At 50.1% G+C, this 15128-nt stretch overlaps 1 protein-coding gene across 2 annotated transcripts in view; it reads right to left on the bottom strand.

Annotated features, from left to right (window-relative positions):
- The window catches only part of Ptpn11 (protein tyrosine phosphatase, non-receptor type 11), a 59770-nt gene that overhangs the window by 28532 nt on the left and 16110 nt on the right, over positions 1 to 15128 (bottom strand). For both annotated transcript variants that reach the window (NM_001177593.1, NM_013088.2), the window contains 5 exon segments: positions 3903 to 4016; positions 4433 to 4549; positions 5926 to 6118; positions 8783 to 8977; positions 12422 to 12544. In NM_001177593.1, the coding sequence (NP_001171064.1) occupies positions 3903 to 4016; positions 4433 to 4549; positions 5926 to 6118; positions 8783 to 8977; positions 12422 to 12544 (742 nt within the window).

The following is a 15128-nucleotide window of genomic DNA, read 5'->3' as shown; positions in this document are numbered from 1 at the left end:
TGTGGACCCTCACTGTCACTCAGCGACTGCACTGAAGACAACACAAAGACAGGCAACAAAAAGCAAAACTGGGACACAGACTGGTGATGCCATTTCCCCAGGAATTACAACCAAATCATGAGCTCTAGAAGAGCAGAGGTCCAAACAGAGCCAGAGGTGGAGAGACACCACCCCTATGCAACCTCAGAAATCGTCAGGAGGGGCTGGAGTAAAACGTTCTGCTGCTCCTCCACGCGATCTGGGTTTGGTTCCCAGCACCCACCCAGCAGCTCACAATGTTCTATGACTCTAATTTGAGGGAGTTAGATCTAATATTCCAGGAATAGTCTCTTCACAGTATGCATGCATGTGGAACACAGGTACTTATGCAAGGAAAACACCCATGTACTCAAATCTTTGGGAAAGACAACACTTTGTTCATCTGTGCTGGGTCAGGGACTGCTCTTCTGAAGAAGTCACAGGCCACCCAGAAATGAAGGCAGCACTGATATTCAGCTCAAGAAGGGCGGGTGAGGCTGGGCAGCACGTCTAGACACGGTGTCTGAGAAGTGGAAGGCTGAAGAGAAATGGAAGTCAGGAGAACGGCAGAGGACGGAGGCGGCAAGGCAGGACAATCCCAGGCCAGTGGAAGAAAACACGCCTGGCCAACTTGGAACGGAACATAAAACAGAAGCTGAAACCATCTGTCAGCTGCCACCATGAGGACATCTTTCTGACTTTTCTTGACAGTCAGATTCTTGGTTCTTCAAAATGAAAATGCCATGCTTCCAAACGGAAAAAAGGAGTCACTGAAGGTTCCCAAATAGAAAGGTTCATGACAAACCCTGAGATTAGCATAAAGGGTGCTATGGCACCAGAGGCAGGGGATGCGGTGGAGAAGCTCAAGTCTTCTCAGGTAGGAGACCTGGACATCGGCTGAAATCTCTCCATGCCCTGCCCACCTGAGCCTCCTGCACAGGTCCACATCTCTTCATGCATCTGGAGACAGAATTAGACGCCCAGTAGCTCAATGCTCAGCAGGACGCAGACAAGGGAAATACCTCCCTTCCCAAGGACTGCAGACACAGGAGGGAACAGCAGGTCTTCCCATTCTAGCCATGGGAGAAAGAGAAGGAAATCACATCAAGGGCACCAAGGACCTGGCCTTCAGCTCCAAAGACAGGATAGGGAGTGCTCGGCCTCTCGAGGAAAATGGCCTGCTTGGAAGGCATGAGTCTCAAGAGCAAAGGCTGTGGGCAGCGGAGTGGAAAGCCGCCCAAACCGTGACATCAGAGCCCTAAAGCAGCACAAGCTTGTGATGCCAGTCAGAGTCAGGACAGGAGCGCAGGACAGCAGGACAGTCAGCAGGGAGAGAAAGGAACCAAGCAGGGGTGCGATCCTGCTGGTCAGGGAGGGAACAGAGAGGAAGAGGGGGATGGGGAGGGAGAGAACTTGTCTCAACAAGAAAGCAAAGCATGGTGGTGGATGCCTGTGAACCCAGCACTTAGCAAATCTGAGGTCAGTACAGGCTTGTCCCAACACTGAAGAAGGGGAAGGATGCTAAGGGTGTACCTCAGTTGGCAGTGTGCTTACACAGCACACACGAGCTTGGCCCAATCTCCAGCACTGCAGAAACGGGCTACTTAGAACACAGAGGCAAGGAGTTTAAGGTCTCCGCCTCACAGTGAGCTTGAGGCTGGCCACTAGCTATGACGCCCTGTCTCAGATAACAAAAAGCGTCAGCGGCATCTTTCCAGTGAGCTACCTCAGCCCACAGGGAGATCCCACTCGAAGGCTCACGGCTCGAGAGGGAAGGAGCTAAAAAGAAACAGAAGCTGCAGAATGGCCACTCACGGCCTCAGAAGAAGCAGTGATGTCCTCCACAGCAAAGGGTAACAAGGAAAGAGCCTACAGTAAATGTAATTCCAGACCCAAGGCCAACAAAGCACGGGGGAGAGCTGTGCTGTTCGAAACAGGACAGAGCTCGACTGAGCAAGGAAACCTCAGAGCCTGACACTGCTCTGCCCGGGAGATGGTGCTCTTTTCTCTTATATTTTTGGTTGAGCCCAGCCTTTAACGGCTGAGCCATCTCTCCAGCTCAGTGCTCTTTTCTCAAGCTGGGGCCTCCAGGGAAGGTTCTGGTTTGCCACTAGCCTGTGACCTGAGCATTTGGAGCCTGCAGCTAGAGCCTGACTGAGGGCTGCCCTTCAATGTCGACTGATTAGTCACCAAGGGAATTATGTCCCCTAGAGATCACCAGCGAGAATTATCACTCTAGACAGCACCCTGGGGTGCAGCCAAAGAAGCATGACCGCCTCTGAGAGTCCCAGCACCTACAAGCCGAACAAAGTCCCTGTGGAGAAATCAGAGGGGGCAGCAGCTAATGGCCCTAGGGCTCCTCCCCAGTCAGAGGCCGGCAGAGCCATCAGGCAGGACAGGACAAGCGCCCTCTGAAGGACCTAGTGAGGCAGAGCAATCTGACCGCTCATCTGCAGGACCCCTCAATGCTCTGACTTACTGCACAACCCCAGCAGTGCAGATGGGACCCTGACTGGTTCCACACACAAAGTCACTCACTTTTTCCTTTTATGTTATTATTGGTGTATAGAAGACTGGCTGAATCATACATGTTTTCCATGGCCACTGAGCATGCTCCCCGCTTCTTCCTCACCTCCTGACCTGAGATTAAGGCCTGACGGGCTTGGGTTTCCCACAGCAGGGCACAGACTACACTAAAGGCAAACTGAACTGTCTACCTGAGGCTGTGGCCTATCATCTCCTCTGTGTAAGGGGAATGGTTCTCAAAGGGTCCACGCCAATGCCCCTTAGGAGACCAGACCCAAGTTCTAGTCGCTATGCATCACTGCAGAGCAAGAACCAGGAACGTTCTACAACAGGCCCATCTCCTGGCTGAGATTATCAACCTCTACGCTAAGGAGGGTGGATAATCTACTTGATCTTTGTGACCTCACACTCCCCTGTGGAGTGGAACCAGCACCTCCCTCCGAAAGCTGACTGATACACGGTGGGACAGAGAGCTGTGGAGTCCTACACAAAACATGGACTAACCAGTCCTGTAAAACAGAAAGTCGGGAGACAGAGGGGGAAATGGAGGAGGGTGGGTGTCAGCAAGACAGCTGCATACCAAACTATCGAAGAATAAATTAAAAATATTCTCTAAAATGGGCATGGTGGTGCACACCTTTAATCCCAGTACTGGGAAGGCAGATGCAGGCAGATCTCTGAGTTAGAGGCCAGTCTGGTCTCTTGAGCAAGTTTCAGGTCAGCCAGGGCTACATAGAGAAATCCTGTCTAGAATAACCAAAACAGAACATAAATGTAGACAGAGTGCAGACCTTTGTGGGTTTGTGCCGTGAGCAGACCTAGGTGACATAAGGCACATGACGGTGGAGGGGAAGAGGTCAAAGTCTGTCTGCAAAGCTCTGGTCAAATGAGCAAGGAGAGAAAGACAGACATACCAGAGGACACACGGGTCAGCAGCATATAAGCACATAGGGCCACAGACAGGCTCACACACAGACAGGGCTCAGGACTGAAGTCAGCCCCTTAACCTTCCTGCTGCCATCGTGTGAACTCATAGCCAGGGCCCTTCTCCTGGCCTCACTCAGAGCACTGAAGCTGTGGTTTGTCTGAAGCCCCTGGGATGGCAAAGGAATTCTAGCCTTGTTTTCCTGGGGTCCTGCCAGTGGTCTGAACCAAAAAGTAAATGGAGCTGCTGGCTTACCTGTCTGAGACCAGCTGCCAACCCTTCCCAGAAACACAATGCCCTTCTGCTTCAGAGAAATCACCTCAGCAACCTGCTGCACACACAGCAAAGGAAGCCAGGCCCAGCACAAGGGTCCCCCTCACCCACTCAAACATCACCTAACAGTGCACGTAAAAACAAGGTGTCAGTAACTTACCTCAAATTCTTCCCAAAAGCCCTGTTTGACTTTATCTGTGGTCTCGGCTAGCTTGCTTAACTCCCGAACCCGGCTTTCGATTTCAGCGGCATTAATACGAGTTGTGTTGAGGGGCTGTTAAGTTCAGCAGTGGTGGAAAAGGGGAAAAAGCATGTTTTAAACAGTATTGATGCAGAAAGAAAGACTTCACAAAAGCGAAGGCGGGAGGTACATCATCCCAAATGTGTGCATGTGCTTGTGCGTGTGTGTATGGTGGTTGTGGTCGCTGAAGTAGATCAGGGCCCCTTCCTGTCTGTCTCTCAGCCACACGGTAATCCCCATGCACCGAGTGTATTCCCACCATGGTAAACATGCCAGCACAGGCCCAAAGCAACAGGTCAAGTGGCTGTAGGACCCCTTGAACCCTCTCCCCTATTAACCAGCCCTCGTGTATCTTGTCATGATGACGCAAGTCGACTAGAACACGCATGTGGGAGACTCCATGGTAGAACTCTCTCAACCCTGAGGAGAAGCAGCTTCCGTTTCCTAACCTGTTTGAGCTGCAGGACTGTGCCCAGTGTCTCCACCATGGGGTTCTTCTTGTAATGCTCCACCAGGTCTGTCAAAGAGTCAAAGCGCTCTCCTCCACCAACATCATATTTCAGCTCCTTTCAAGACCAAACAGATGGCGCCCATTAGCTCAGCTAGGTTACTGTCTTACACCAACTGCAGCCACCGCGCTCAGTGACACGAGCCTATACACAGAAACAAGCCACACGGCCATCTAGAGAGCACGATGAGAACAAGGCACACACGTACCATGCTAACATACCGTGCTAACATACTTCGCGTCCACGTCATCACAGTGGAGCCACACTTGCCTTTGACAAGAGAACCCTGTCATCGGTAGCAAGTGGATGAGGCAGGAGAGCCTCCTAGTAACTCTAATAAGCCAAGTGCGAAAGGAACACACGATGTCCCCTCATTATATGTAGCATCCAAGGAAGAAAAAGTCCGACACAGTGACAAGAGATCAGTGACTGTGAAGGACTTAGGGACAGAGGAAAGTACTGGTGACACGGTCACACAGACGCTCAGGAGCCTCAGATGACTACAGTGCTCCACACACTGGAGACTGGATGGGAGGGCGGCAGAAGCATTCTGCAGTGACGGGTACACTGACTCAGCCGACTCAGAACCCTGAACTGTGTTAACTGAAGCCCAGAGACTGACTCCCAGACAGGAAGCAGCGGTGCTGAGGAAGCAGTGAGGCAGGGGACTGCGGCTCAGTGGTGGAACAGGTGCTAGGTTCCATCCCAGCACCAAAGACAACAGATGACATAAAATGTAATTAAATCAAAATCAGATGTAATGGGCTGGAGAGATGGCCCAGCGGTTAAGAGCACTGACTGCTCTTCCAGAGGTCCTGAGTTCAATTCCCAGCAACCACATGGTGGCTCACAGCCATCTGTAATGGGATCTTCTGGTGTGTCTGAAGACAGCTACAGTGTACTCACATAAATAAAATAAATTAATTTAAAAAAAATACTAACGTTAAAAAAAAAAATCAAATGTAAACTCTATCATGATGAACACACTTCCCATCACCGCCAGGTTCCTCACAGTGCCTCAGCCTGGCATCACTGCTCCCGTGATGTCACGTATGCAGCTGTGATGCTGTACTCTAGGGAATGTGACAAGGAAGAAGTCTGCATGTGTTCAGATAGACACAGGATGCTTTTCTGAAGTCTGCTGACCCCAGGGATGCACTCACAGACCTGGGAGGGCCAAGTGCACAGTGTCACCAGTCAGTAGGCTTCAGGACAGCCATGGATATATACAGTCTATCTCAGAAAAACAAAAAAGCCAACAGAAAAACACAGAACAAAAAAGGAAAAAAACAAGAGTGCTTCAAAATGGTGAGATGCACACAGGATGTGCATGAGCGAGCACAGAAGGACAGTTGCAAGTGCTGAGGTCTCGTCCTCTCAGCAGAAGCCCCCAGTGCAGCCGCAGTGGGCCCACAGTCCCCATGGCGCCCTACCTGACAGCGGATCATGACATGGGTCACTTTGGACTTGCTGTCATTGCTCTCCCCTTTGTCATCACCAGTGCGGACGGAGAGGACGAAGTCCCCAGGGTGGCTCTGGCTCTCCCGGACGAGGAAACTGCCATGCTTCCCCTTCTCTGTCAGCAGCTTCTCTGCTTCTTTTCCAGACAAGTGACCGTGGAACCACCTGTGTGCATGTTTGAAGGAACAAGCAGAGTTCGGCTGCAGGATGCGGCATGCTCACCCTCACTCAGCTCTCCCCAGCACAGGCCCTTGGCTAACAGCTTCCTCTAGGGGGCAGAGTGTCTGACAGACAGAATCTACACCTCAGACAGGAAAAATGACAAAGATACGTTAAAAATGACAACCAAAGTCCAGTTTTCTTTTTTAAGGCAGTCTCACTATGTGACCCAGGTTGGTCTGGAGCTGTAGATCGTCCTGCCTCAGGCTCCTAAGCTGATATTGTAAGCACTGCCATCACTCCTGGCCTCCTCTCAATCACTGGAAAACAATGCCCACCAGACGGTGATGGTATGTATACACCCTGAATCCGAGCACTGGGGAGGCAGAGGCAGGTGGGTCTGAGTGCTAGACCAGCTTGGTCTTCAGAGTGAATTCTAGGACAGCCAGAGCTACATGGAGAGACCCTGTCACAAAACAAAACAAACAAGACCCCCTATATCCTCAATGCTTCCTAATTCCTTTTAAATCTCCCATCTTTGAGAGACACAATTTGACTTTTTAGTCCCTGACCCTAATGAACCAGCTGTGTGTTACAGCCATTTAGGGAAGTAAGGATGTGACAAGCCTAGTTGTGGTGGTGCACACTTACATTTCGTGTGCACCGGCTAGTTTTATGTCTACCTCATAGAAGCTACTGTCATTTGGGAAGAGACATCCTCAACTGAGAAAATGTCCCTACCAGACTGGTCTGTGGGCTCGCCTGCTGCGCATTCCCTTAATGATGACTGATGGGGGAGGGCCCGTCACTGTTGGTAATGCCACCCTTTGGCTGGTGGTCCTGGGTGCTACGAGAAAGCAGGCTGAGCAAACCAAGAGGGCAGACCCGCAAACAGCACTCCTTCCTGGCCTCGGCTTCAGCTCTTGCTTCCAGGGTCCTGCCTAGAGCTCCTGCCCTGACCCCCCTGGACCATGAACGACACGCTGTAAGATGAGTCGAGCCCTCTCCTCGCCAAGCTGCTTTTGGTCATGGCGGTTTATCAGAGCGACGGAAACCCTGACTGAGACACCATCCACTGAGGAGTGGAGGCAGACGAGGAGCCCAAGGTCATCTTTAGCTACGCAGTCATCTGGAGCCAGCCGGCCTGCGTGAGACACGGACTCAAACAACAAACGAACAAATGATCAAAAGGCAAGAGCACATGAAGCTGCTCTGGTTGTGACACAGGAGGATCTTTGTTATCAGTTAATTCAAGCATCTCAGACTTCCTGTATTTCCAACCTAGTCATACGTGTCTCTGGATCTGCTACCTGAGTCTTCAAACTACACTGGGCTTTCCCGTCAGAGTTTAACGGTATTCCATCATGGAGCAGGGTCAGGGGTTTCCCTAACAGTGTGAGTTCCCACAGGCAGAGAGAACAACGTCTACGTGGGACGGAAACCTGCACCTTAGCTAGTGCGCTAGGGAGTCTTGCTACAGGCCGCCCAGGGCCATCAGATGGCAGGCTCTGAGAACACAGCTCTTAAGCTGCCACAGAAACATCCTGACACGGTCACATGAGTGCCACGGTTTTAGGTAAAGAAGAAGCGGGGCTGGGGATTTAGCTCAGTGGCAGAGCGCTTACCTAGGAAGCGCAAGGCCCTGGGTTCGGTCCCCAGCTCCGAAAAAAAGAACCAAAAAAAAAAAAAAAAAAAAGAAGAAGAAGAAGCAACACTAGGTGACACTTGTCACCACAGACCTGGCAGCAGTCTTCTATCCACATGCCACTGGAAAGGCATGGGCAGATCTAGAGCAGGTGGAGACAGCCTGAGGCGGCTGCAGTAGCCAGAGAAACATTACTAGCAATAGGACAGGAAGGAGGGAAAGGATCTGCAGTGAGAGAAGAGAATGCCAAAGCCAATCCCAGGGCAAATGAAGAGTAGCAGCTCTGCACTCCCAGCTCCAAGCATGAGGAAGAGCTCCTCAGCACGGCTGTCCTCCACAGAGAGGACGCGCTACACGGTATCTGGGAGGTATGTTAGAAAGCTGATGGGAAGCTGGTCCCTCAGGCTCTGCTCTTCCATGTCTGGGCTTAGCCTGACCTCTGTTGGCCCTGCTGCTGAATAACTGCTCAGAGGCACCTGGAGCAACCCTGCTATGGAGATCCCCGGCATCTCAAGCTCCAGGCTTTCTGTCCCAGCTCCCAGGGCTCATCGGCTGTTGATAAAAGTCACAATTAAAGCACATACTAAATCTACTTGGAGAAGATGTAGGGAGGGACCCTTTAGAATCCTGACTGCAGCTGCTGCAATGAGGGCGTTATACCAATACTCTGACCCTAGCATTCTTACGTTAAGAACAGCGTGGGGCGGGGAGGTAGCTCAGTGTACAGAGTGCTTTGCTAGCAGCCACAAGCCTGTGTCCAATTTCCAGGCCCACAGAAGCCAGGCGTGGTAAAGCAGGCCTGAAAGCCTAGCACTCAGGAGGTGAAGGCAGGGTCAGGAATTCAATCATCCTCAACTACACAAGCGACACCATGAGTTCCAGCCCACCCTGGACTACAGTAGACTCTGTCTCAAACAAACAGAAACACATTTTAAATAAGGCAGCATGAGGGACAGACACCAGCCTTTGGAGTCCCACAAAGTGGGCCCTGGAGTACAGATCTGTGTCACTGAGATGTCACTGACCTTTCAGAGGTAGGGTCTGCACAGTTCAGTGGGTACTTGAGCTCAATAACATCTCCATTCTTCTCTTTCAGCTGCCCGTGATGCTCCATGTAATACTGGACCAGTTCAGCCAAGGTGGCAAACTTTTCCCCGCCATAGAGGTCATAGTAGTCCCCAGTGTTCTGAATCTTGATGTGGGTAACGGCTCCATTTCTTCTAAAATAGTCCATTGGAGAAAGGCGTATCAAAGAGCAGTAGTTGGAAAAAGAGACCTCATGTCAGTAGAAGACTTCACCCAAACACCAGAACTAACCCAAAGGAACGATCTAACCCATCCCTGAAACTGGAGGTCAAATAACCCCATCAACCATGGCAACCACAGCACTGTGCCTTTGCCTGTGCCCTGTGGAGTTTCTACTTTGAACGGCTGGCCTGTTTCATGGTATAGGTTAAGTGACAACAATTACTACCCTTAACAGTCAAGGACACACAGTTAAAGTGAAACACCCACTCACCTTGTCATCCAGCAAATACTTTCATAATCATTTTGCTCAAAGACAATAAAGTTGAATAGGTACCAAAAGATTTTTAAAAATAGACAGATAAAGGATGGAAACTCAAAATATTTACCATAAAATTCTATCAACAGCTGGGCAGCTGGGAGGCTGCAGCAGGAAGGCACTGGCTCCAGAGCGGCTCATGTTCAGAATAAGCAGTGAACTGGGAAAGCTTGCTTCTAACTATGCAAACATTGCCCAAGGACTCCGGCGCTTGCAGGCCCAAGCAGGAGGGTCACAAGTCTGCCTCAGCCTTTGCTATATATATAAGATCATGCTCAAAACACGAAACAAGGGGTTGGGGATTTAGCTCAGTGGTAGAGCGCTTGCCTAGGAAGCGCAAGGCCTGGGTTCGGTCCCCAGCTCCGAAAAAAAGAACCAAAAAAAAAAAAAAAAAAAAAAAAAAAAAACCCGAAACAAAACAAAAAGACCCAACAACAACAAAAACCAACAGGGCCCAGTGAGATGGTTTAGTGGATAAAGGGGCTGACCAGCAAACTTGACCTGACAACCCGAGTTCAAACCCCAGTCATGCACAGAAGAGAACCAACTTCCAAAGCTGTCCTCTGACCTGTCTGACCTATCCACTCATGCCATTACACACACACACACACACACACACACACACACACATTCACACACACTCACTCACACTCACACTCTCACACACACACTCACTCTCACACACTCTCACACACACACTCACTCTCACACACTCTCACACACATTCTCACACTCTCACACACACACTCAAACATACTCTCACTCTCACACACATACACTCACACACTCTCACACACATTCTCACACTCTCACACACATTCTCACACTCTCACACACACACTCAAACATACTCTCACTCTCACACACACATTCTCACACTCTCACACATGCTCACACTCACACACACTCACTCTCACACACATTCTCACACTCTCACACACATTCTCACACTCTCACACACACACTCAAACATACTCTCACTCTCACACACATACACTCACACACTCTCACACACATTCTCACACTCTCACACACATTCTCACACTCTCACACACACACTCAAACATACTCTCACTCTCACACACACATTCTCACACTCTCACACATGCTCACACTCACACACACTCACTCTCACACACATTCTCACACTCTCACACACATTCTCACACTCACACACACTCAAACATACTCTCACTCACACACACACATTCTCACACTCTCACACACATTCTCACACACACACTCACACACACTCTCACACACACTCTCACACACACTCTCACACACTCTCACACACACTCTCACACACTCACACTCTCACACACACATTTTCACACTCTCACACACACTCACACACATTCATACACACTAAATAAATCTGGAGGAGGTGAGCTGGCTCAGCAGGAAAAGCTGACGTAGGAGGAGCTGACAGGCACACAGAGCACACAACGATGACCAAGTATCCCAGGACCCGATGAGAAATCTCCAGCTCTCATACGCACTCCCTGGGAGTAACACTGTCCAGCCAGCACGGACCTCTCTCCTACCAAGGTCAGAATGTGCTCCTACAGTCGCCCTTATTCTCACAGTCCTGCAACTTTCTGTCAAAGGACTCAAAGAGTCCATGGGCTAGCTAGCATGTGCTTTTAATTCTAAAACAGAGGCAAGCAGATCTCTGTGAATTCAAGGCCAGCCTGATCTACATCAAGGTCCAAGCCAGCCAGCCTCATCTACCTGTGTCATTCATGGATGGATGGATGGACGGATGCTTCCTAAGTCTCAGTGAAATTCTAAATAAATTCTCAAGGAAATGATTTACTCATCTGTTTATGTGAAAAGTAAGATCTATAAAATCAAACCCATTTACTAGAGTTTGAACAGCTAGAATGGGCATACACAAGACATCTAGAAAACTCTCCACATCTGCTCAATGGGATGGTGAGAATACACCACATTGTCCACTGGGATTTAAAACAAACCAAAGCTGCCCAATGTCCATCACTGGAAGAATGGAGAAGCGAGTGTGGTGGCACCATTTGACCACTAAGGAACCATTACAATGAACAGCTGATGTCCCAGCATGCAACTCAAAGAGCTCTTTCGTGGATACATGAATCACAGAACTATTAATGCACCAGGGACCCAGGAGTTCACTAGACAGTGCAGTGCAACACATCATCAGGAGGATCCATGCCATCCTCTGCACAGGACAGTGTACATACCAGGAGGATCCATGCCAACCTCTGCACAGTGGAGGAGGGGAATGGGACTGGGCATGGGACTCAAGGGGACCACAACTACCTCACGGAGGTTTCATTCTGACAAAAGAAAGGGCTGTGAGGAACCTTACAAAGCCTGTTCCCCAGGCAAAATCCAAAGCAGGAAAGAAATACACAGAAAGCAGGTCAAAGGTGAGGAGCCAGGCCTCAGCCCTGGAGGCTCTGGCTGGTCTCTCTGCCCAAGGTATTCTTAGTCCCCGCTATGAGCGGAACACCCAGCAGTCCTTTCCAGTCTTTCCCAAAGCTGTGACTCTGGGAGACCACAAACAAACATGAGAACAGAGGCTGGAGAGAGAGCTCATCAGTTAGAAGCACAGGCTGCTCCTCCTGAGGGCCCAACACCCACAAGGTGGCTCGCAACCATCTGTAACTCCACCTCCAAGAGATATGATGCCCTCTTCTAGCCTCCTAATGCATACACGGTACACATACATACATGCAAGCAGAACATTCACACACATAAAATAAAAGGCTAAAAAAATAAAATAAATACTGGGCAGTGGTGGTGCACATCTATAATCCCAGCAATCGGGAGGCAGAGACAGGCAGAGGCAGGCAGATCTCTCCGAGTTGGAGGCCAGCCTGATCTACAGAGTAAGTTCCAGGACAGCCAGGGCTATATGGAGAAGCCCTGTCTTGAAAACAGAAAGGAAAGGAAAAGACAAGACAAGCCTAGGAGCAGTGCCTGATTAGCCAGCTCCACAGTGCTACAGAAAGGCCAGGCCCCAAACACTGGGGAAAGGAGTGAGGCAGCCGCATGTGGCCTCATTCCTCCCCTGGAAATAAAAACCATGAGTGTCTCTCTCTACCTTCCAACTTACCTAACAGACAGAGTGAAGTCTCCAGGGTTACTCTTGCTGGGCCTCGCTAAGAAACTGCCATCGACTCCTCGGGTCAGCAGGAGATTCTCTGCCTCCACACCAGTGATATTGGGGTGAAACCATCTTGGGGGAGAAAAACAGGACCATGAGAACCAGTGCACAGCCAAGTTGTGCCATGAGGAGAACCGTGTGGAGGCTGTGAGCCATGGCATAGCCGGCTTCCAGGCTCACCCTTGCCCTTCCCTCCCTAGCCCCGTTTCCTGGGTGGGATGCTGGAATCCCGCACCCTGCAGGCTCAGGAGTTGGGAGGAGCACGGCCAGCGAGGCTGGACTGTTGTTCACACAGTGCTCTGGTGGGTTTGCCTTCCCCAAGAGATCACCCACATGGTCAGGAAACTGTCTGCATGTAACAAAGCCAGACAAGTGCAAACCACTGCATGAATAAGGGTAGGCACTGAGGCACACAGAGCCAGGTTCTCATCGCTGGGGAGGGAGAGGAAAAAACCAGAACTCTAATATATACGCAGGAAGAAACCCACAGATCTACAAACTGAACAAGGTATTTCCAGAAATAAACGTAAGCTGCCTCCCACAAACAAAACAAAGCACCTGATAAACACCGAAGTAGAAAAGTTTAACAGAATGTCTCTGAGGCAGGTTATCACTGTGTGCCCAAGGCTAGCCTGGCCCTGGGGACTCTCCCACTTGCAGGTGCACACACCACACCCACAGTGGACGGACATTCAAGTGGCGGTGCCACCTGTACAGGCAGCAACTGCGTGCCTCCAGATGCCACGCTGGGAACGTCAAGGCAATGTCCCTTAGAAGACAAGCGACCATCGTGGATGGCATTTACTTCAAAGGATTCTGCCCAGTTTCCAGCAAGTCCTCCTGCATGTGGCGAGAGAGATGACTCAGTGGCTGAGTGCTTATTGTTCTTGCAAAAAACCTGAGTTCAGCTTTCCCCAGCACCTACATGACAGCTAAGACATTCTGTAACTTCAGCTCCAGGGGAGCGGGTGCCCTCTTCTGACCGCAAATACAAAAATAAATAAAATATTTAAGCTCTCTTCCATGGACGTCAAACCTCCAAGACTCATGGTAAGCAAGTCAGTGCCAAGGCCGACCCTGTCTTTGGAGGCTAATGGCGTGTCTAAATATTCCCAGGGAACACAACTCAGTACTAATGCTGGGAGCCAAGGGTTGGGGCTGCCCCACAGTAGCAGAGCGTTGGCCTGGGTTCCACTTCAACACTGCACAAGGCACACCACATACACTAGAGGGTTTGATACACACTGAGATCCCGTCCTGGAGAGGTGGAGGTCATCCTCACCCACACAGGAAGGAGGAGGGCAGCCTGGGCTACATGAGACCCTGTCTTCAAGAACACAAAACAAAAACAATGTTTGTGTGTTACTGGAAATGGGTCTGAGGCCCTACACGCACTAATCCAATCCCTAAGGTAACCAGTATGGTGGAAGACCTAAGCTGCCTGCTAGTCACTCGAGTGCCTGGTTCTCAGTAAGCAGCAGCACTGAAAGCTCATAGCAGTCCAATTTAGACATGGCAGCAGCATCTTATCGGCTTCAGAGGTTCGAACCATTGCTCTGACTGACCTCATGTCTGAGCATCAGACTCAAGTCAAAAGAATGAAATAGGAGTTGACTTTTTCCTCCTCCAAAAGCTGCTCAAATCCCAGCACTGAGGGGGCAGATGCAGGTGGATCTCTGAGTTTGAGGCTAGCCTGGTCTACATAGTGACCTCCAGGGACAGCCAGAGCTACACAGAGACCCTGTCTTGAAAAACAAACAGAGTCTTGGCTGCAGTTTCTCTGATCTATGGTTCCCATCTTGGTGCTCAGAGCCCAAGGGACTCCTTTAAAAAGAAGTAACAATTACTTAGCTTTTCAAAACGTGTAATAGCGCCCTTGCCTTACCCACACCAGCAGTTAATACATTGTCTCTTCTACTCGTGCCTACCAAACCACCACGTGCGCTTGGCATGGAAGTCCAAAGCTGAGACGTATGAATACCTTCTATTTGAAAAAGGCTACCTCACCTGTCACTACAGAGAACCGGAGTTCAATTCTCAAAAAAGGAGAACATTCTTTTGGCGTGGGCAGTGGTGGTGCATACCTTTAATCACAGACTGGGGAGGCAGAGGCAAGCAGATAGATCTCTGAATCCAGGATCAAGCCTGGTCTACAGAGTGAGTTCCAGAAAGGCCAGGGCTACACAGAAACCCTGTTTCAAAAATAAAGGGACAGGGGCTGGGGATTTAGCTCAGTGGTAGAGCGCTTACCTAGGAAGCGCAAGGCCCTGGGTTCGGTCCCCAGCTCCGAAAAAAAAGAACCAAAAAATAAATAAATAAATAAATAAATAAATAAATAAATAAATAAATAAATAAATAAAGGAACAGGGAGGGAGGGAAGGAGGGAAGGAGTGGAGAGGGGCACAGGATGAAAAATCGTTTGACAGCAGAGTTTCAAAGGCTGAAACCCAGAACCTGGTGCCACTGTGGTCCAAATCCCAGCCGAGTGACCCGAGCTAGAGGATTAACTATGAAGCAGCTAGAGTGTCTGCCACCATGGCACAGAGGACTGAGAGGGTGAGTTCATGTAAAGCACACAACAGTCTAGAACAGCACCTGGGCATCCCTATGGCAGACAGCTGAGCCTACCTTGATCCTCAGGAGTGGAGGCAGGAGA

Source organism: Rattus norvegicus, chromosome 12, assembly GCF_021556685.1.
Source record: "Rattus norvegicus strain SHRSP/BbbUtx chromosome 12, alternate assembly SHRSP_T2T, whole genome shotgun sequence".
In the NCBI taxonomy this organism is placed as follows: domain Eukaryota; kingdom Metazoa; phylum Chordata; class Mammalia; order Rodentia; family Muridae; genus Rattus; species Rattus norvegicus.
Note: the sequence above shows the minus strand (reverse complement) of the source record. Positions and strands in the feature narration are given on the sequence as shown.